Raw genomic sequence first — 20,956 nt, 5'->3', positions numbered from 1 at the left:
GGCTTTCCAGCTTTACTTTTCGGCCAGCTCGGGCTCGCTAAGCTTCCTCCTCTTCGCTCCTTCCTCACGCCTCGTTGGCTGCGTCCTCCTGTGGCATAGCAACTTCTGTAAAATAAACAGACTGCTCAGCATCAGACCACATAATATTTCAGGTCTGCAGCTTATGCTGTCTGATGATACTCTGAGGTGTTAGTTCATGTCAGCTTGCAGCTCTCATAGCTGAGCTTTTCTGTACATACACCAGTACGTGTTTGCTTAGTAATTTTTTAATAGTCAGTAATATTCATAATACAGTAATACTCGTGGCCATTGATCAGTGGGCTTTGATCAGTGGTTGTTGATCAATGGTCATGAGATTTGCATAATTAGGATTAAGGAACTGACCTCCCAGCCCATTGTTCCTTCACTTGGCTGATTTCAGTCATTATGCAATGTACTGTTTATAAGATTGGGGAAACCTGCAGTCAGTTGAGACTGAAGAAGTTTCCCCCACAAAACGCTACGTCCAGATGAACAGAATCAACTTTTGGAAGGTCAGTAATACATTCAAAGGCCATCTATTTATATACATCTTGCTAATAGCCAATTGAAACTCTATTGCTTTCAAATTTGCCTTAATTCTTCATGGAATAGATTCAACAAGGTGCTGAAAACAGTCCTCAGAGATTTTGGTCCATGTCCACATGGCAACATCATAGTTGGCTGCACACCCACGATGATCTCCTGTTCTACCACATCCCAAGGTCTTCTGTTTGATTGAGATCTGGTGACTGTGGAGGTCTTTTGAGTCCAGGGAAATTATTGTTGTGTTCAAGAAACCAGTTTGAGAAGCTCAGTCCATCACTAGATGGACATAGTTTGATGTGTTGGACATGGTGGGCATCAATACGCAGGTCGGGTGTGGTGTTTAACAATGCTCAGTTGGTGTGGCAAGAAAAGAATTCTCCCACACAATTACACCATCACCATCCTGAACCACTGATACAAGACATGTTTTAATGTGGTTTACATCAAATTCTGACCCAACGATTTAATTGTTCCATCAGAAATTTGGTCTGGACAGGGCAACATTTTTCCAGCCTTCTATTTTCCAATTTTGGTGACCTCATGTGAATTGTAGCATCAGCTTTCTGTTCTTAGCTCATAGGAGTGACATGCAGTGTGGTCTTCCGCTGCTGTAAATGGAAAATGGCCTGTATTTGTGTAGCGCTTTACTTAGTCCCTAAGGACCCTGAAGTGCTTTACACTACATTCAGTCATTCACCCATTCACACACACATTCACACACTGGTGATGGCAAGCTACATTGTAGCAACAGCTGCCCTGGGGTGCACTGCTGTAGCCCATCTTCTTCGAGGTTTGACATTCTGTGTTGATTCTCTTCTGGACGCCGAGTTTGTAACAAGTTACCGTTGCGTTCTTGTCAACTCAAAGGAGTCTGCTAATTCTCCTCTGGCATAATCAAAGCATCTGTGCCCAGAGAACTGATTTCTCTGGACCATTCTCATTAAACCACCGCCCATTAGGCAACAACAATCTTGCCAAATCCAAAGTCAAATTTAAAGAGGTCAGTGAGGCTATTTATTTTAGTTTTAATAAATAGGTGCATTTATATGCAACTGTAATAATTTACATCCTCAATCCTAAAACATACTGAGGATATCTTGCAAGTCACAAATTTTCTTGATACTGAAAGTTCAAAACATTCACAGATGTCTTTGCTTTTCCTTTCTAGCGAAACAGTTTTCACTTCTAGCATCCGAAGCAAGACAAAAGTTTTAATATTTAGGCTCTTGGTTGGTTAAGCACTGCTGTTTTTACGCTTCGGTTTGTTTACATGCATTGGGGAGTGTTCGTGCATATGTAAAAAAGTTGTGCAAAGCCTTTTTGTGTCTCAGAGGGAGCTGCGTGAAATGACTTGTCTGAAGTGATGTCACTGAGCCGGTTGTTGTTTGAGTGCGACAAGAATGAAAAATTTAAATCTCTGAATCTGCTGCATCTGTTTTGATCCTTTGTCCATCTCTGACAGTGTTACAATGCAGTGCTAAAACAGTGGAGTGCTCGCCTAATCATAATTTAGATCTCTGGTCTCAAAAAGACTTGCTCCTTCTGATATTTTCAGTATTCAGAAAAATAGAGACACTGAACACATTCCAAATACATGGTTTCATCCCTTTTAGAAACACAGAGCATAAATATCACCATAATTTCTGGGGGCAGTACTGATCCTGACAAAGACAGAGCAAACTTCTGTTTTGTTTTGTCCATCTTGTTGGATTCAGCCCCGGCATCAGTTTGCTTCTTAATATGTTATGTTATTCAGGACAGACACAAATCTAGCATCTTTTTATCGTTTCAGGTTTTAAAAACAAGTTCTCTAGCCTAGCCTAGTTTGCTTTAATAATAAACAGTGTTGCTAATACATCAGACCAACACTTGCCTCCACCAAAGCCTTCTCCTTACATGCGCTCACTTCATCCACAGTCCCTGCTGGGTATGATATCATCTCAGTACATCTTCTACCTTCAGGCAACGTGCTTGATATATCGTTTGCTTTTTTCTAAATATTTCTTTTTGGTTCATTTGTGCTAGGAAGAAGAAACACAATATTTTCTCAGATACAAAGTAATAAACATGACTAGGCTCTATTGCAGCAGCTTTGCATGATTCCCAGTTCAAAACAATCCCTGTTTAACCTGTACTGAAGTCTTGCCTGAAACAAGCCACTTTAGCTTCTCGTCTTTTAAGGTCTCCATCAACGATTGGTTGATCAGTCCCTCTTAGATTGGCAAAGGTTGGCAAATAATTGCCTTCTAATTTATAAATGCAGACAGATTGCCCAGCCTTTGCAACTGACCTAATCCAGTCTGCACCACTGAGTGCAAATCATCTGTGACAGGCATCTGCGTAAAAGGGGACCTGACTCAATTTGTTGCCCACTGGTTTTGCTCCTATGTCAAACCATGTCGTTCGCCTATGTCATTTTGCAGTTAAACTATTTGTGGAGGAATTTCTGAAGTTTTCAGCTATATGAGGTTCTGTCTGAATCTCTTTGTGTATGTAGACGGAAACAGATTTGGAACAGACAGCAACAAATTTGCAATTTTCAACCATTTCTCATAGTTATTCACTGTATTTTAAAAACAGATTGCAAGTAATTGCCACCTTGACCCATTTAATTGTAAACTGACATCAGACTGTCTCTGTGTTATCGCTGTCATCACCAAAGCTGCTTTGAAGACCGCATTTCAAAGGTAACAATATCGCCAGATCACAAGTCACAATTCTTTTGGTCCAACCACAGTTTTCCTTATGACTGTAGAATAACCCAGTTTTCTTCTGATTGGTTGGTTTACGAGTCAGAGCTGTGTGCTTGAGATGGCCATCTCATCTATTGCTGTCAGTTTATATATGACAGAAATTAAAAAGAGCATAGAGGGTCCCCATTACCTTTTCCATTAGTGTTCCTTTTCATATGTGCTTTCAGTCCAGCTTTACTTAAATTAAAACGCTCCAGTAGATTAAACGTTATTGCTAAAGTACTGTACATCCCCGTAAGTCATTTTGTAATAGTGCTAATGATTGCCATTAACTTCTTTTTAACTTTGTTATGATCCATTTATTCACAATCAACATTTCCTCATGCCACAAAGGAAAGATAAGAAAAAAATTAATTCAGTTTCATAACATCTCTGAGCACATTACCTTTACACTAGAGCGTCATAGTTTCCTGGTAATTTTTGGGTGATGAAAAAGTGCCTGCACAGATTAATTTTTTTTTTATGTCCCCTCCCTCCTCAAGACACACACATACTCCCATGAAGACACTGTAACAGTTCACTGGCACATCATTCTCTCCCTAGTTCTCTCCTCGTTATCTCTCTGACTCCATGAATAGCACCTGCCCACCTGTCTGCTGCTCTGGGATTTCTCAATATTCTGGGTGGATGTTTGAAACACTTGTTAGCTGCGCTGCTTCCCACCTTTTATCCCTTTAGGGAGGGAGGAAGAAAGGGATGTGGGGGGGGGGGGGGGGTGATAGAGATCCTGTACTGTATGGATATCACAATATACTGTAGGTCCCTGTCATCTGCAGGTAATCAGTAGAGTAGCTGAATATCTGGCCAGCGGCATCAGAGCTAACTGTTTTAGAAATAGAACAACAAGATGCTGGAATGAGACTTTCAATAAAATCTGTATCTAAGATATAGTCTTTACAAACTCTTCCTTCTATTCATGTTACATGTAATTACAGGAGTCAGATATAGAGGTTGGCTCTCAGTGCTGGTTATCCATGTAGCTCTAAATAGATTCGGCTTAAATTCTAAATTGTACACACTTTTTCCAGAACACGTTAAAATCAAGTTAGATTTAAATTATTCTGCAAAAGTGCTGTTTTTTTAAAGGCTGAAGTAACAATAGAAAAGGGGGATGCATGTCAAATAACTGTTTATTTAAAAAAAAAAAAAAAAAAGCAAATACATGTGTATATTCATAAGCAAGATAGCGTTGGCATAAAAACCTTTAACTGCACTGTAGGCTTTTATTCTGGCAGCGTGTTTGTGCGAGTGAGCCTCTTCCTTTTATTCCTCCCTGTTTGTAAGATGCGGGGGCATGTGTGCTTGAGGACTGGGGATTTCATACAATTATGTGATTGTTCTTTGGTGTGTAGCAGTGAACATTTAAACGCACTATTCATGGATATGTAGTCCACTGGCACGAGGAAGCTCTAAATGCATTTGTTTGCTATGGGGAGAGAAAGAGAGAGACAGGGGTGAGGGAGCCAGTGAGAGACTGTGGACACAGAGAGACAAAGATGTTTTGACAGTGAGGATGATTGAGAGACATAAAAGGAAATGCAGCGAGAAGGGGAGACACAGAAAGCGTGGGTTTGAAAATTATTGAGGAAAGATGTTTTTGACAGATGACGGGGAAGGGGGGGGGGGCGATTTTAAGATAAATAAACCCATAAGAGAAACAAAAGCACTGGGAGAAAAGAGAGAGAGAGAGAGAGAGAGACAGGGAAAAGAGTGGAGGACATGTGGGTGCCCCCCCCCCACCTCGCCACAAAAAACTGAACGCCTGCTTTGATCCTCTTCATTTCCCTTGTTCCCTTTTTGTATTTTACCTCACTCTCCACTTCACCCTCTTTCACTCTCTCATATATCCTCATTTACTCTCTTGCACCTCCTCTCCCCTGTTTTCCCCTCCTCCCCGCTTCCACTCCTAGTTTTATTTCCCAGCGGCTTTGCCCGGCCGCACTCTGTGATGTACTAATGTCTCATTATCTCTTTTATCTGTCTGTTTATCTTCTTCCACTTCCACTAACCCTAACCCTCTGCTGCTTCTCCCAGTGCTCTCTTAAAGGCTCTATCCCTCTGGCTTGACCAAGGTTTTCCATCTAATCCATCTTGTAGTCCTCTTGCTCAGTGTGTTGTAATACAACCCAGTGACACCAGGCGGCAGTCAAGGCCATTTATTTGCTTGTTATCCATGCTGATTATGATTTCCTTTAGTGAGTTTTTTTTTTTTTTTTTACTTTGTTATCTCATATAATCACACTCATCTATTTAACAAATATGTTTTTAAGGGGCAGTGTCCCTGCGATGCATCGTATTGGTGCTCTACTTGAGCTGTTTCTGTCCCAGAGGCTGCATGCGCCCAACACCTTTGCTTTTTTTTATCTGGAAATCTGCTGAATCTCATAGAGACGCACAGATCGAGATCTCAGCCGCTGTAAAATATTTAGTGGCTCCGATCACGTGAGCGAGTAATCATGTCGCTCATCAGGAAAACAGGAGAGGTGTTGCTGCCTCGTCTCACTCTAATTTAGATGAAATGTTTTCAGTGAGGCTCTGTGATGTGTGTTGTAACTCTGAAGTCAACTGAAGCCATGCAAATATAAAAAGCGTTTCAGCTGAAGATGCCAGCTTTTGGTTTAGAGGTTAATTTGTGTGGATGTGTTTTTAATTGTGGCTGATTAATGTTGGCACATTAAAAAAAACAGAACATTTAGCTGTTTAGTAACATATAATAAGAAGAAGGTTAAACATTTTGCAGCCACTTTATGAGAAACACCTTCACAGGCTAATGTGTGCCAGAGATCATAATCATTTGTTTTTGGTGACATTATTAAAATATGTTCATTCAGTTATATTATGTATATAACTGTGGTCGAGGTTAAAGGAGGTATTATTGAGGACCTAATGTATTTAACAATTCAATGAAAGATTAAAGGAACAGCACAACAAAGAATCAAGATAATAATTTCCTTATTAACTAAATTTACATATTTTTCTTCTGCCCTGTTGTGATGTTCATTCACACAGACTGCTTTGGTGTGGGTTGTCTGGTTTTGCAGGTATCTGCTGCAAAAATGTTTGCTTTCTCTTTAATATAATAGAACTAAATGATAATTGTACCGTGATATGTTTCATTTAGAAACAGTTATCTGTCTGCATCCGCCAGTTAAAAGAAGCCAATATTACCAGTCAGCTGAGGGAGGCAGTCAGAGGACAAATGTAAGTAAATTTGATTATGGGTTAAACTTTCCCTTTAAAAGCATACATTGTGATGTAAAACTCTTGCACTACCCCTCATTTATTTATATGAAGCTAGGAAAATAGAAAATGTATGTAGCAAGTTAGTGAAACAGGTGCTTAGATGCATATTTTATATAAGACAAAAACAGATTTTTTATCGTTTTAACAAGCTTGAAATTAAATATTTGATGTCTTTTTTCTCCAACACAGCCTTAACTCTATTGGGAAAGCTTTCTTCTTATTTCTTTAAATAGTCTTCAGGAATAATTCTCCACGTTTCTTGGAGGTGATTCAAAGCTCTTCTTTGGATGTTGGCTGCTGTTCTGTTCTCTGTCAAGATCACACTGCTTCAGTAATGTTGAGGTCTGGGCTCTGGGAAGGCCAATCCATGATTGATAGTGTTTCATTGTGTGTTTTGGATCATTGTCATGCTAACAAATGAAGCTGTTGACAGTCAGATGCTTTTCAGGTGATATTGCATGATGGATCAAGATCTGCTTGTACTTTTCTGCATTCATAATTCATCAGTTTTTAACGTCTCCAACACCACTGCCTGAGAAGCAGCCAGAAACTATGACAGAGCCTCCACTGTGTTTTACAGATAGACACTCACTTCTGCCGTCTTCTGTATATATGGATATGTTGATGACGACAATTTTCAGCTTTAAAAGATCTGTGACTGCTGATTTTTTTTCTTGAGTAATTTGCCATACCTCAGCCTTTTCTCCCTGCTTCCCTTCCTTAACAAGGGATGCCCACCCTTCCACTAAAACCATTTCTGATGAGGCTTCAGTCAACAGTAGAGCTAAATATTTCAGGTCCTGTGTCAGGTCTTTGCTGGATTTCTTTTCCTATTTCTTAAGGACATGACTTCCAGATGCTGTTTATCTGCTGCAGATAGCTTTTTAGGCCTGCCAAGGACACACTGCACAATGTGCTGAGATTTGCCAAGTTTGCAGCTAATAGCTATTTGGGAATCACCTTGTTAGTGCAAAAATACTATTATATGCCTGTCAAACTGTGTTATGTTTGGCATTTTTTGTAGATTCGTTTAAATAATTGGGAACAAATGCTGTGTTTTTGCAACAGGCTGCTAAGTTTTCTGTTATTTGGAGATCCAATACTACTTCATCCTTCCAGTTAGGGGGCTTTTTCATGCTTGAATGATTCATGGGTCAGTGATAAATGACATAAAAACTACAGCCTGGACTGAAAATTAGTGGGGAAAAAGCATTCAGTTAGAAAGCCTGGAGAACTAAGAGCACATTAAAACAATTACAATAAAGTCTGGCTCCTTGGAAGCAAAGGAATTAGACTTTTCCAAAGTAGATTTTATTGCAGAACATTTACATCAGGTGCAACTAATACGCATGACTCAAAAAAATTAAAAACAACATAACTAATTTATATAAATGAAGTTTCAAATGTGCAAAACCATACTTAAATATAGAAAATTATCTCTTAAATGTAGGCTTACCCAGCCTCACCCGTGCTCATTATGACTCAGTTATAGTATAGAGTGTATATTCATTTAAAAACACTGCAGACCTGCTGTTAGCAAAAAGCAGCAGCATGCCTCCAGTTCATCCTGAGCCCTGTGACATTTGTCTTCTTGCAGCAGGACGCTGTCATCTCGTCACCAGCCTCCATCCACACATTCTCACCTCCTGTAAACATGTTTGACTTTAGCAGTTGACTTTTCTGCCATCTGGCTGCTCCACACAGGCCGACGGTAGACATGCAGCAGTTATGTGCGAACTCACAGTTTGGCCCCAGGAGACATTAGTGATGCCCACTCTATTTTCACCTCTAGTTTCCCTACCCATAATGCACCATTATTGTCACATTTCATTTCCCCCTTTCCAGTTAAAGGGCTTTTAGGGGAAGGAGATTTTCCTCATTTTCTGTCACGAGTCCCATATTAGTCTCTTTGATTTCTTGCTTTTTCTCCCTTTGAAGTGCAGAGGTGTAAGCATTAAGTCTTAATTACATGGTCTGATAAGTGATTTCAGTTTACTGGGTCAGATGGAAAGAGGTCAAGCTCTTGAATCTTTTGCAATTTACAAATCTGATTTAATCCCATGGCTAAATTTATCCTGACAGATTTTAGTATCTAAATCAAATTGGGTTTTATTGCATAACAGTGCAATCCCTTTTTTTCATCATCATTTCTGCTGGCAACATTGTTCCAGATTCTGAAGCAGCAGGCTAGAAATAACAAATCTATGTGATTCATAAACAGGGATGCCAATTCCTGGCTGTGCTATGATATTTACTGTGCAGTACAGTACGGCTGTACGTTCTTATTTCAAAGATTTACAAGCATATAGTTGTGTTTGCATGACAGTAAGCCTTTCAAACCTCAGTGTCCACCAAGACTTAAAAAATGCATGAAATATTTAGTTTCGTCATATTTGAATTTTTTTTTAAAATATGTGAACAGAAGCCATTGTCTTATTTCCTGTCGTTGAACTGGCATTCAATGTTTCGAGGCTTTAGTGTTTTATCCTTTATAGTCTTTGAAAGATTAATTTCACATCTCTTGAAACAGACTGACAGAGCAGTGAAAGGAACACGCTTTGTGGCATAAAACCAACTGCTAATTTTCACATTCAGAGAAGATAACAAGCAAATTTATTTAGACCCTTTTTTGTGATAACATATGTGATAGCCACAGACTTTCTCTGCCCTCTTGACACTATGATTATGTGGATTCATTTCTTATAGAATATATATAATACACAGTAAACCAGCAACTTGTCACTCTACTCTTGGCACACTATCATTAGAATAGAATAGAATAGAATAAAATGCCTTTATTGTCACTATACAGTTGTACAATGAGATACAGAGCATCTCCTACTCAGTGTAAACATGCTGGGGGGGGTACAGTTCTGCAGCGCTATATACATATGGACAGTATTAACATAGAGAAAAAGATATATATATATACATATAATGTACAAATATGCAAGCCGTTTAAAAAAAAAAAGTAATATGTAATAAATAGTGTTGTGTATATACAGTTGAGTTATTGCACATAGAATTGGTATTGCACAGTGGTGGTCCATAGAGGAAGTGGGAATAAAAAAATTTGGGGGGGGGGCTGTGTTATCGGTGCATGTGTGAGTTCAGGTCAGTTATGGCTTTGGGGAAGAAACTGTTTTTGAGTCTGTGGGTTTTTGTGCTGATGCACCTGTAGCGCTTCCCTGAGGGAAGCGCTACAGGTGCTTACACATTACTTTACTTTATCCCCTTCAGAAAGTAAATCATTCTACTTATGCATCACTCTTATTTACCACCTGAGTGATGTTGGTTTGCTTAGCAATTCATAATATTAACATTAAACCTTACGTATTGCTAAATATCCGCACAAATGCTTGTGCACAAATACTCTGAAAATAAGACGAGGATACACAAGGTCATCCTTTTAGTGTTGTTCTACTGAGCCACCAGCAGACCTGATAAAAGCAAACACAAAGAGCACTTCAAAATGCTGTGTCAACAGTGCTCATATTAAAGAGAAGGGCAACATTTACTGTACTATTTTCAATTGCGCGAGCCTGTTCATCTCTGCTTCGGTGACCTGTTGAAAATTCAGGCTCTGGCTGCTTGGTTGGGGCTGGCACACATTTGAGCATCTCTTTGGACTTTGAGGTCTAGCATTACTGGCTTTGTGTTGTCATGTATTTGCAGTTTTTTGGAGACATTTCATGTTTACAGCAGTGAGTTGTTGTCGCTCACCCATTCTGCACTCTACCGTCACATTTCTTAAAATGAAAGTGAATTAATTTGAATTTTTGTCTTATCCTCCACATGATAGTTGTTGTTCTTGAAGGCGTGCAAAAATTACATATTTTATTGTTTGATTAGGAGGACTTTTGTGTGAATGCAGCTCTTAAGCCTGGTTCTGTCTGTGTTTCATTACAATTTCACCATGCTTTATTTCTATTTCCAGGCGAGTTTCCCAAATAGCCTCTAAAGAATTTAACAAAGAGCTGATAAATTACTAAGAGAAACATTGAACATTTACAAGTAGCAGATATAAATCTAGTGCAAGATACATTTTAACAAAAAATTTAAGTATGCTACTTTAAAAATTTTAAAAAAAGGAAATAAAACATTTTGTTTTATTTTGTATGTGAGAATTAGGCGGAGGTCTTATGTGTGTACACCCTGAACAAAAATGAGGACAGAATTGAAAGGGGAAGGTGTGGACCATCTGGTGAGCACTCCTTTAAGTGGGACAAACAGGTGGACCGACTGGATTCAAAGGGTGCCAGAGTCGCGACGTATTGGGGCAATAAAGAAGACATTTATTTTCAGTGGCTGCAAGGAAGACTTACTGTGTAAAAAATCAAAATTTAAGCACTTCTACTGGTTACTATTGTAGCAAAGATGTTAATGAATTTACAACGGCAGTATCCTGGTTAAAGAGCATGTGTGAAGATGACTTGTGACAGAATGACATTTGGCTTGCCATAGCCCTTCATTACCACCCTTACTACCAACTTTAATTCATCAGTGCTGTTCATGATGCTTTAGAAATAATTTTATGCAAATTAATATTCCAAGGTAACTTGTGCAGGATGTTCCTCGATGCTAATTAGAAACCATCAACTTGAAGTTGCTTTGACCTTTACAGATATTACGGCAAACTGGCAGTGCCTGCGGAATATGCAGGGATTTGGTTTCTTGTTTGTGTGTAATAAAGATGGATTAAATGTTATATATCACCTCTGAATTTGTAATCAGTAGGAATACTATGTATATTTCCTGTTTTTACCAAGTTAACGAACTTTAATTACTCAAGAATTTCAATCTGTCCAAATGCAGAACTTTTAGCCAGTTTTAGAAACTGGGGAGTGGTTTAGCAGAGACCAAGAGCTTTTGACCCCAACCCAGTCCACAAAGCACACGACCTCTTTGGCTGCTCTTGCTGCTGAATGGCCCAGAGGAGGATGGGCCTATGCAGGTTGCTCTGGCTTAGTCCTTAAAGGGCCCCATGGACTAAGGTTTGGACACCTGGTGGTCGTGAGTGAGCTCCTCCCTAATACCCCGGGTGGGTATTAGGTATCATTGTCACAGGAGTCTTTTGAATTGCACTTAGTCTGGCCTCTCAATCAGAATACATTTTGTTTTGGGAAATCTTACCAGGGGCAAGTTGCCTTAGACAGTATAGCTGCTGGGATTACTTGGGCTTCAAACCCCCCTTACATCATGCCCCCTAGGTGAGATGCTTCAGGCTTCAGTCATATTCAGGACCAAGGACACTGGAGAGACTGGCTTGTGAACACCTTGATATACCCCCTTCATACACACACACACACACACACACACACACACACACACACACACACACACACACACACACACACACACACACACACACACACACACACAAAGCCAGGAAAGTAAGGGGATAGGTAGGTCCAGAGCCGTTGAAGTGTTGAAATCCCGTAAGGCTTGCAATGATCTACTTTGACTTTCTCGTGAAAATTACCCCCCATTTGAATGTTCTGACTACAAGCAAACATGATGCTTAATTCTTATAGTACACGATGTATAAGTCTGATGGGACATATAGTACACAAACACTGACGGTTGCGTAGAGCAAAAGTAGATACCAAAATGACGCGTAATCTCCCAGGGAGGTTTTCTGCGGTTGTTTTCAAACGTTTTTTAAACTTTGATGGTTGTTCGCAGACCTCCCTCGCTCTCTTTCTCCCACTATCTACACCTCCCTGCCTCAAGCCTTCTGTTGCTCGGGCAGAAGAGAGAAATGGATGATGGAAAGAAATGTTCAACACAGCGTATCTGTGTCAGAGTTCCTGCTCAGACATGGGAATGCACCCACATGCCCACAGACACTCACGGAAACACACCCACATACTGAAACACAAACACACACACAAAGCTCATGTAAAGGGAAACGAAAAAACCATGGAGGAATAAGTTGCTTGATATTATTGGTCTATATATAAACTACAGGCTGTGTGTGTTTTTTAAAGATTTCGCTCGAATGGCCTACGTGATGATGCTCTCTTCATTTGGGACCCTCAGTGAAACGTCTCCCATAAACAGAGTTATGTAGATTACGTCTGCATATTGCCAACAGGAACAGATCAATTATTTGATCTTGTTGCTCATGAAGGGAATCCATTCATTGAAATTCAATAACTGTTTACAAAAACACTGAAGAGAAACGTGTAGACTTGCAGATCAGACAGCAGAGCTGGGTGTGTAATGAATGTTTAAATTAGGTCACCCTCTCCATCCCATCTTCAGTGCTCCTTTCTGTGTAATAAAGCAGAATAGTATCTAAGACATAACAAGCCTCCCCTTCCCATAGCATTAATCCGTGTGGGCTCTCTGTTTTCTGAAGAGCATAAACGTGTTGGAGGACGTTTCTCAGTGTTATGTCACTTTTCCAGCCATCTGCCACTGTGAAACCTTTCTCTTTTGGTGCTGTAAAAGAAGATGAAGCTCCTTCAGCACATCTCTTCATTTCAAATGAATAAATGCAAGTCTGCTTGACATTGTCGCATAAACTGAAATAGCATTTTAGAAGCTTTCGGTTAAAAGCACTCAACATGTTAAGCATCTTTTGCTCTGTGTGTAGTTGAAGTTACATTATATGCAGGAAGTTAAAGCAAGAGTTTTGTAGATGGCATGTTTGCCTTGCCAGGTGACTCCCTGAAGTCTTTACACAACAGCGAGTTTGCTCAACAGTCAGCTGAGACTGCGGGAATCCACAGCACTCATTAACTGGTCTCCAAGATGTTGCTACAGCCAGCACATTTACAAGTGACTAACTTCTCAAAGACATGTGCAAGGTGCCCATCAGTGTCTATGGCACGATGCATGGGGTTATATACACAGTGAAGCACGTTGCACTTCCAACTTTGTTGAGGATTTCATGATGCTTCACTGAAATGCAGTGAGTAGTAGCTTTTAGGGTTTATGTTTATGTGAAGTAAAACTAAATAAGTGAATCAGAAAGTAAAAATAAAGGACTTTGTGTAAAATCCAGTATTTTGTCAACCCATCTGTCCACCACAGCATCCTGTCTACATGTTACACTTGTGTGAAAGTCACACTTAATGTGAGTTTCTCCTTTTCTCTGAGTTGCAAGGATCGTGAAGATGAAATATATATGAACTACAGGAAGTATAAGTTTTAATAAAACTGCTTTTCTTGAAATGGCAGAGAGCCTGTTCACTTAGTAATCCCATTGCACCAAATTTGGCTGCATTTCAACTTCAGGGAAGACTACATTTACTGGAGCTCCATAAAACCCCATTTATTATGGACTATCTCCATAATCAATAAATATATTTGAGATTTGGGCTTCCTGCCTGATTTTCTTTTAAACCTACACTATTGATATCACTAATATGACAGCAGTTCAGCAGTTTACTTTTACGGCAACATGAGGTATTGCGTAAGAATGTACCCAGACCCCATTTTGTTCATTAACACCACCTGATAGATGAATGAAAGAAGGCGTGCCATTTTTCTTTTAAGCACACCAACTTTGATCACTTACGTGCATTTAAAACCTCTGGTAGTAGATCTCATGGTAAGCTAGAAAACTGAGCTTTGTAACATGTTTTATGCTGCGAGAAAAGAGAAAAGTCCAGTAATCCAAACAGAGATGTAATGAAGAAACACAGTGAAACTCACCAGTTCGACACAACAAGGAACATGGGAAAACTGAAAGCTTAAATATGTAATGAGGGGAGGTCCTTTTCCATCAGGTGGAGAGCAGCTAAAAATATGAGGGCAGTGTTAGCCAAGGAGTACAAAACTCAAGCGTAGCGGTTAACGTCATTTATTTACAATAACACAAGAGTAGAGCATTTCAAAAAATGGAAAAACTAACGGCGAGCTAGATGTCCCTTTTATACAGACGACATGCAGAAGTCTTGAAACACATGCTCTAGCACCAAACATCACAGAAGTCACTCTTCACCAGTCGTATCACACTGGGAAAGGCCTTCTTACTGGTTCCAACTCCTCCACTACATCCAGCACCAGTTCCACAGACAATTCCAGGGCCAATCTCATTGGCATCCATCTGGCCAATCCATCCTGTTGCTCTTGTGAAGCTCTGCCATCTTCATGCTTGTACCACCTCTGCATATGCTCTGTGCCACCTCTGTCTGACTGCCCTCACCTCCCATCTTTTATGCAGCACTAGCAGGTGCAGATAATTTTTTTTTGATTAAGGTGTGGGTAGGAAGTAAAAGAAAAACTTCAGAATAAAAGCATGCATGCAAAATGTATACAAAAAACATGGTATAAACTAAACCACTAAAAAACACAGAATAAAACATTAAAACTACTCCTACCCCAAAACAAATACAGACAAGGTAACAGGGATAGAGGACACAGCGGGGGGAAACAAGACATGGGTTAATTGAATAGAAAAAAAAAACACAAGGGGAAGAAAAAGTGATAACGTCCCACAAAACCAAACAGACAAAAAAAAAAAACAGGAAGTAACTAAACACCAAGCACACATAGAGACTTAACAAGACATAGATGAGGCAGCATAACTGAAATGTAACCAACCGGAAAACTCTGAAGTCCAGCACATAATCAAAAACAAACAAACCTAGGAAATCATTAATAAGCTGTAATAATTATTAACTCTCAGCTGGGGTCCTTTCTTAAGATCTGCTTTGACTTATGATGTAGTACTCTGTTGTTGTGGTTGAAAACCAAGGATCTCATCACATGATTAATTTGTTCATTTATATTTTGTTAATGTGCAAATGCTAAATAGTAAAACTTTCTTCAAGTAAAATAAGAAATTGTTAGTGACAGCCACAAAAACCGCTACAATTTGCTCCTTGTCTCACTGTCCCTGAAGCTGCAAACCAGCTCAGCCTGCCAGCAGAGGCTCCTCATGTTTTGCTGCTGATAAATTTGTCCTTCGCATACAATGCAAGTCCATCTAGCAAGCATTTAGGCTGCAGCTTAAGAGGAAACTAATCAGCAGCTCTCTATATTTAAACTCACATTTTCCTTTTTCATTTGCAGTTTTTTTTGTTTCGGGCCGATCTGCGAGGGCAAGCTAATATTGCACAAACCTCCAGTTTTCAGTTGCAAATTTACAGGAGCTCGCACTGCAGTCACTTTTTTTTCCTGCAAAGAGCGTCTGTGTGCTGTTTACTGGAGTATAAATGAATAATTAGAACTTGTGCATCTGTCTCATCTTGGGAGAATATCTCGCATTTTTTGATGTGTTCTATGTTTATCATCGCCTCTTCCTGTCTTCTCCCTCACATACATACGATCTGCTTTGAAATGCTTATTTATTATTTATGTTTTAACAGCAATGAAGGTCATATTTTATGCTTCACAGCTCCTGCTTTGCATAAATCTGATATTTTATAAATGTCAGAGTAGCACAAAGTTATGCAGACTCATGTACCCTGTTGCCTGCTCCTTCCTCACTATTCTGCTCTTTTTCACCTCTCTGTGTCTCACCCTCCACTCTCTCTCCTGCCCTTCTTCAGCTCTTCTTCTGTTCCTCCATACAGCTTTTTTTTCTTTGATCGCTCTCCATTTGTTTCTTTACCCTCCCACTCAGCATACTGACACAGCTGAAGGGATCTCTCTCTCTCACACTGTCTCCCTCATTGCTCTCATTCTTCTCTCTATCTGTCTTTCTCCTTATTTGCCTCCCTCCGTCTCTATCTTTACCTCCCTCCCTCACTCTCCCTCCTTTCCTCCCTCCCTGTCATCCTCCTCCCTCGCTATCTCTCCATGCACACTTGATTCATTTTACACATTACGGAAGCATCCATCATTTTGCTCTGTGGAGGAAAAATCTCTTCTTTTTTCCCCCTTTTCTTTAAAAAAAAAAAAAAAAACCCGCAACAGTATTTTCCACTTCTCTTCTTTACGGCTGTCTTCTCTTTCCCAACTCCTACACTCTCCTGTGGATCCAATCCTAAAGCTGGAACCAATATGTTTTATTTTCAGCTGGTCATCATGGCAGGGACCGTTCTGTTGGCGTACTACTTTGAGTACACAGACACGTTCCCCGTGCACATCCAGGGCTTCTTCTGCTTTGACAAAGCTTACTCCAAGCCGTACCCAGGACCAGAAGAAAACAGCAAGGCTCCACCTGTCCTCGTCTACTCTCTCGCCACCGCCATACCCACTGTGACGGTGAGTCTGTTTTCAACTTAAATTAAAAAAAAGATACTTCCACATGTGATCATCCTGCACACATGCACACATATCTTACATGAATATACGTGACAGTCATGCACACAACATTGACCCACAGCATGTGAAATAAACACGCACATGCACATGGACAGTACCTCCTCATCTACACGTGGTGTTTATGGATTAAAACAGGGTAGCGATGTGTAGGTGTGCATCCTCGTGGACTCGCAGCTCTGTTTGTGTGGTTGCGTTCTCTGTAATAACCATGGCAACGGGCACTATATTTGTCCTCCACAGAGCAGTCAGAGATAGCTACAGTGTGCAGAAAGTCTGTCCTTATTTCCACATTGCATTAAAACAGAATAAAACATCACCTCTGAGTGGTCTGACTTATTTAGGTCTGCAAGGCACAGTTTCATTATTTTCACCTGTTACTTCAATATGCATATAGAAGCATCTTCAGTAGCTGAGTAGAATTGAATACTGTCAGTCATAATACAGCAGATCAGACCAATCAGTGTTAAAGTGCTTTCTTTTAGTAATTATCTTTAGGAATTTATCAATTTTCATTGGCACTCAATCAGTTTATAGTGGCTATAATTCATGTAATTACCCCAAGTTAATCACAGCATGCACAGTTTCTCATCAGTAGATTTGAATATCATTAATAATGAAACATTCACATCCTCATCAAAGCTGTGCATCCATGACTTCTGTCTCTTAGGGACTACTTCTTTGATGCCCTACAATTAATTGGCAGTAGGACATGTCTGCCTCGGAAACACATATTAGGGCAGTGCACACATAAAAAAAAATCCTCCACACATACTTTATAAACTTACATATATCATTAGTTGGCCTGTTTTACTTATGTATCACTTGCACATTATTGTGTGTAACTGATATTTAGGTTGTGTGAGACTTTACCACCAGTTTAGGAATCATCCAAAGTTGACATGCATATCACAGATGCACAGGTGGAGCCTAGCGTGTGCTCTAATGCTTGCAGGCTCCAAGCGTCGGGGTACAGAGTGGGAGCAGAGTGGTGTGATTTTGCCTGGAGAAGGGAAGCGGCTTTTTTAAAAGTCAGAGCATCTGTGTTCTCTTTTTCTGGAAGATAACGCTCCATCCCACAAGTCTTTCTTTAGTAACAATGAAAAAGGCAGACATTTTGCAAACTTTTCCCTCAAATTTCACTCAGACTTTTAGCTACAAACACAACTCTAGCTCTTTCAAGTGACCGTGCAAACACTTGTTTTAACAAAGTATCCATATCTCGTGTGTGCGGATTCTATCTTTGATAGCTCAAGATTATTTTCAAATTCACCAGAAATTGTGCAGATTTTTCTTTTTTCCCTTTAACCCCTCTTCTTTTTTGCTGCTCTCTCTTTTCACGTACACTTGCTGCATTGTCTTGCCCAAGTTAAAATATTTATAACAGAACTCTGGAGATTTACGTTTAGTCTCTCCATTAAATGAGGACTGAGATGTTCTGACATCTAGCCCTTAGTGTGACTGAATCTCCAGAAATGCTGACACCTACACTTTCTATAATGAATATAGGAAGTTTTTTTTGTTCCATTAGAGTCCATTTATTTATTAGAATAACCCAAGTGAAAGCCCCAGATTTAAATTTTCTGACTACACAACCCCCCTTCCAGAGCCACTGAAGACATTTTACTGCAGTTTTTGTGAGACGAGAGATACTCCCTTTGATAAACAGTGAAATTTGAGTGCCCCTAGAAATGTCTTTGCATAACTTTGCACAACCTTTCAATGAATCTGTCACATGCAGGAATGTGTTTAGTTTAGTTCTCTGTAAGATAGGCATGTGTTGCACTGACACTCAGGGCAGGTGCTCCTCTGGCTGACACAGCATTTAAGCAGCAAAACAAAATAGTGCACTACTGTAATGAGATTAAATATGTCTGTAATGTAACAAAGAAATGCATTAGTCTTCTTAGATTCAGAGTTTTCATCCTACTTTCTAATCCAAAAATTATGCCACTTGTGTTGCATAACTTCTTCAATTATCTGCATAATGAGGAGATAAGAAAGAGAAAGAAAAGAGAGAAAGAAAACATCATGAGATGCATCAACGTGCGTGAAAAGGCTCTCTCAAGAATGTGATGGCAAAGTGCAAAGCTCTTTGGTATGTCTTTGTTTTCAGGAAAGCATATGCATTGATATGTAAGGATGGCAATTATGTAATAATGGATTTCAGGCGAGGTTGCAGAGCTATGCTAAATAAGTTAATGAGCATTAAAAGATATTTTCTATACGATTAGTAAAGTCATACCTTACATGTCTTTTACAAATTAAAAAGTGATGTTTTATATATATTGTATTGTATTTTGTATCACATATAAAGCCAAATTCTGTTCAGACGAGGACATCACCATTCAAAGTGATATAAAGTTCTGAAATGATGTGCACATCACATTTCTAAGTGCTACATGCTTAATATAATGCACTTTAACTAAACAACTCAGCTGAAGTGAAGTGAGGACCTGCTCAGCGGAATACATTTGTCTTCATCTACACAGATATGTGAGGTCAGACAGTGTCAGAGGCATGACTCAGGAATTCAAATTTCATTTAAATCTCCTCTTACTGGCAATATGCTGAACATTATATAATTCATCTCACCATTAACATTTTACAGAATGTGTTTCCTACCCTTCAGTACACGTTCCTGGAAATGGCTCTGTACTTTTCTACTGATCTACTGGAGCAACATACACTCACCCAGTACTTTATTAGGTACACCTCTTCAACTGACTGTTACCTAATCAGCCAATCATATAGTAGAAACTCAATGCATTTAGACGTGTGGACATGGTCGAGACGACCTGCTGAAGTTCAAATAGAGCATCAGAACTGGGGGGAAAAGGGCGACTACAAGCGGGTGATGGTTATTGGTGCCAGACTGGTTGGTCTGAATATTTCAGAAATTGATGATCTACTGGGATTTTCCCACACAAATATTTCTTGAGGTTTATGGGGAATGGTCTGAAAAAAAGTTCTATGAGTGAAAATGCCATGTTGCTATGAGAGGTGAATGGCCAGATTAATTTGAGCTGATAGAAAGGCAACAGTAACTGCCATGTTAACCAGCAGGATTACACAGCATGTCACAAAGCTCACATCATCTCAAACTGATTTCTTGAACACGACAGCGAGTTCACTGGCCTCAGCTCTGCAACTGTGTGATGCTATTGTGTCATTATGAACCAAAGTCTCTGAGGAATGTCTCCAGCGCTTTGTTCAGACTATGCTGCGAGGAATTAAGACAAATAAAATATTTCAAGTTTTCGGCTGTTTTAAGATTAAGATCAACACATCTGTCAGACCTCTGCACTGGTGTGGGACCATGAATTTGTTTTTTTGGGTGCATTTCAGTTTCAGGATCCATTTACTTTTTTTAAAATTAAGCCTTGCTTTTTCTTTTTATCTGTTTATTTAAGCTTGTTTTTTCACCCTGGAATAAATTTTGGCTTCCATTATGGTTTTCTGCAATCGCACCCAAGCAAGGGTGATTGAATGACTAAGGCACTGGACTACAATCAAAAGCTCCATGAGGGTTTTTTTTTTCATAATATAATTATTTATTTTCCATTTGTTTTTCCATCAAGTCCTTCACATATTTTTGTTAGAAAAAATGGTAAGCAATAGCTAGTAGCACACATTAGCCTTGGTGAAAATTTGATTTGCACTGGTTAAAACAGAGTCCACTCCATCTCTCTGACCCAAAAGTCTGTTCTGAAGCTGACTGTGCTGAAAAGCAGTGCAAATCTTGTTAATCTCAAACAACCTGTAAGAACTGAATAGCACACACACCAGATTGTGTGTGAGTGTGTGCAGTACGTGAATGCTGCACAATGCTAAAGGGACACACAGAGAGGAAGTGAGAGGGTGAGTGAAATAAAGGCACTTGTGTGGTACTTGGCAAAAATGCTGTAGGTTTCAGTGCATCAGTGAAGGTAAGTGTGTGGGAGGATGACGGCACACATCTCCTCCGCGGCCACTGAAAATCATTTTTGTGTGTGAAGATAGAAAACGGCGTGTGTGTGTGTGCGCACGCAGTAGTGCTCGGATCTAAGTACTAGTCAGAGTAGCCTCAGGCGATCTCTATGACTTTCCACAACTGCAGATAATTCTGTTTTTACAGACACAGTATTCAGTGCAGAGCATGTAGCATCCCGCGTGTGCAATACATGTAGCAA

The 20,956-nt window shown here is 39.7% G+C and overlaps 1 protein-coding gene across 2 annotated transcripts in view; it reads left to right on the top strand.

Moving 5' to 3' along the window:
• Positions 1-20,956, top strand: part of LOC146707968 (phospholipid phosphatase-related protein type 5-like) — a 66,482-nt gene that overhangs the window by 10,314 nt on the left and 35,212 nt on the right. For both annotated transcript variants that reach the window (XM_085459618.1, XM_085459619.1), the window contains exon 3: positions 16,539-16,727. In XM_085459618.1, coding sequence (XP_085315744.1) covers positions 16,539-16,727 — 189 coding nt within the window. The remainder of the gene's footprint in view (positions 1-16,538; positions 16,728-20,956) is intronic.

The sequence above is a fragment of the Copadichromis virginalis genome, linkage group LG6, assembly GCF_057382275.1.
Source record: "Copadichromis virginalis isolate Kocher_CV1m ecotype Utaka linkage group LG6, C_Virginalis_male_GT1.1, whole genome shotgun sequence".
Classification (NCBI taxonomy): domain Eukaryota; kingdom Metazoa; phylum Chordata; class Actinopteri; order Cichliformes; family Cichlidae; genus Copadichromis; species Copadichromis virginalis.
This window is presented reverse-complemented; position numbering and strand designations above follow the sequence as displayed.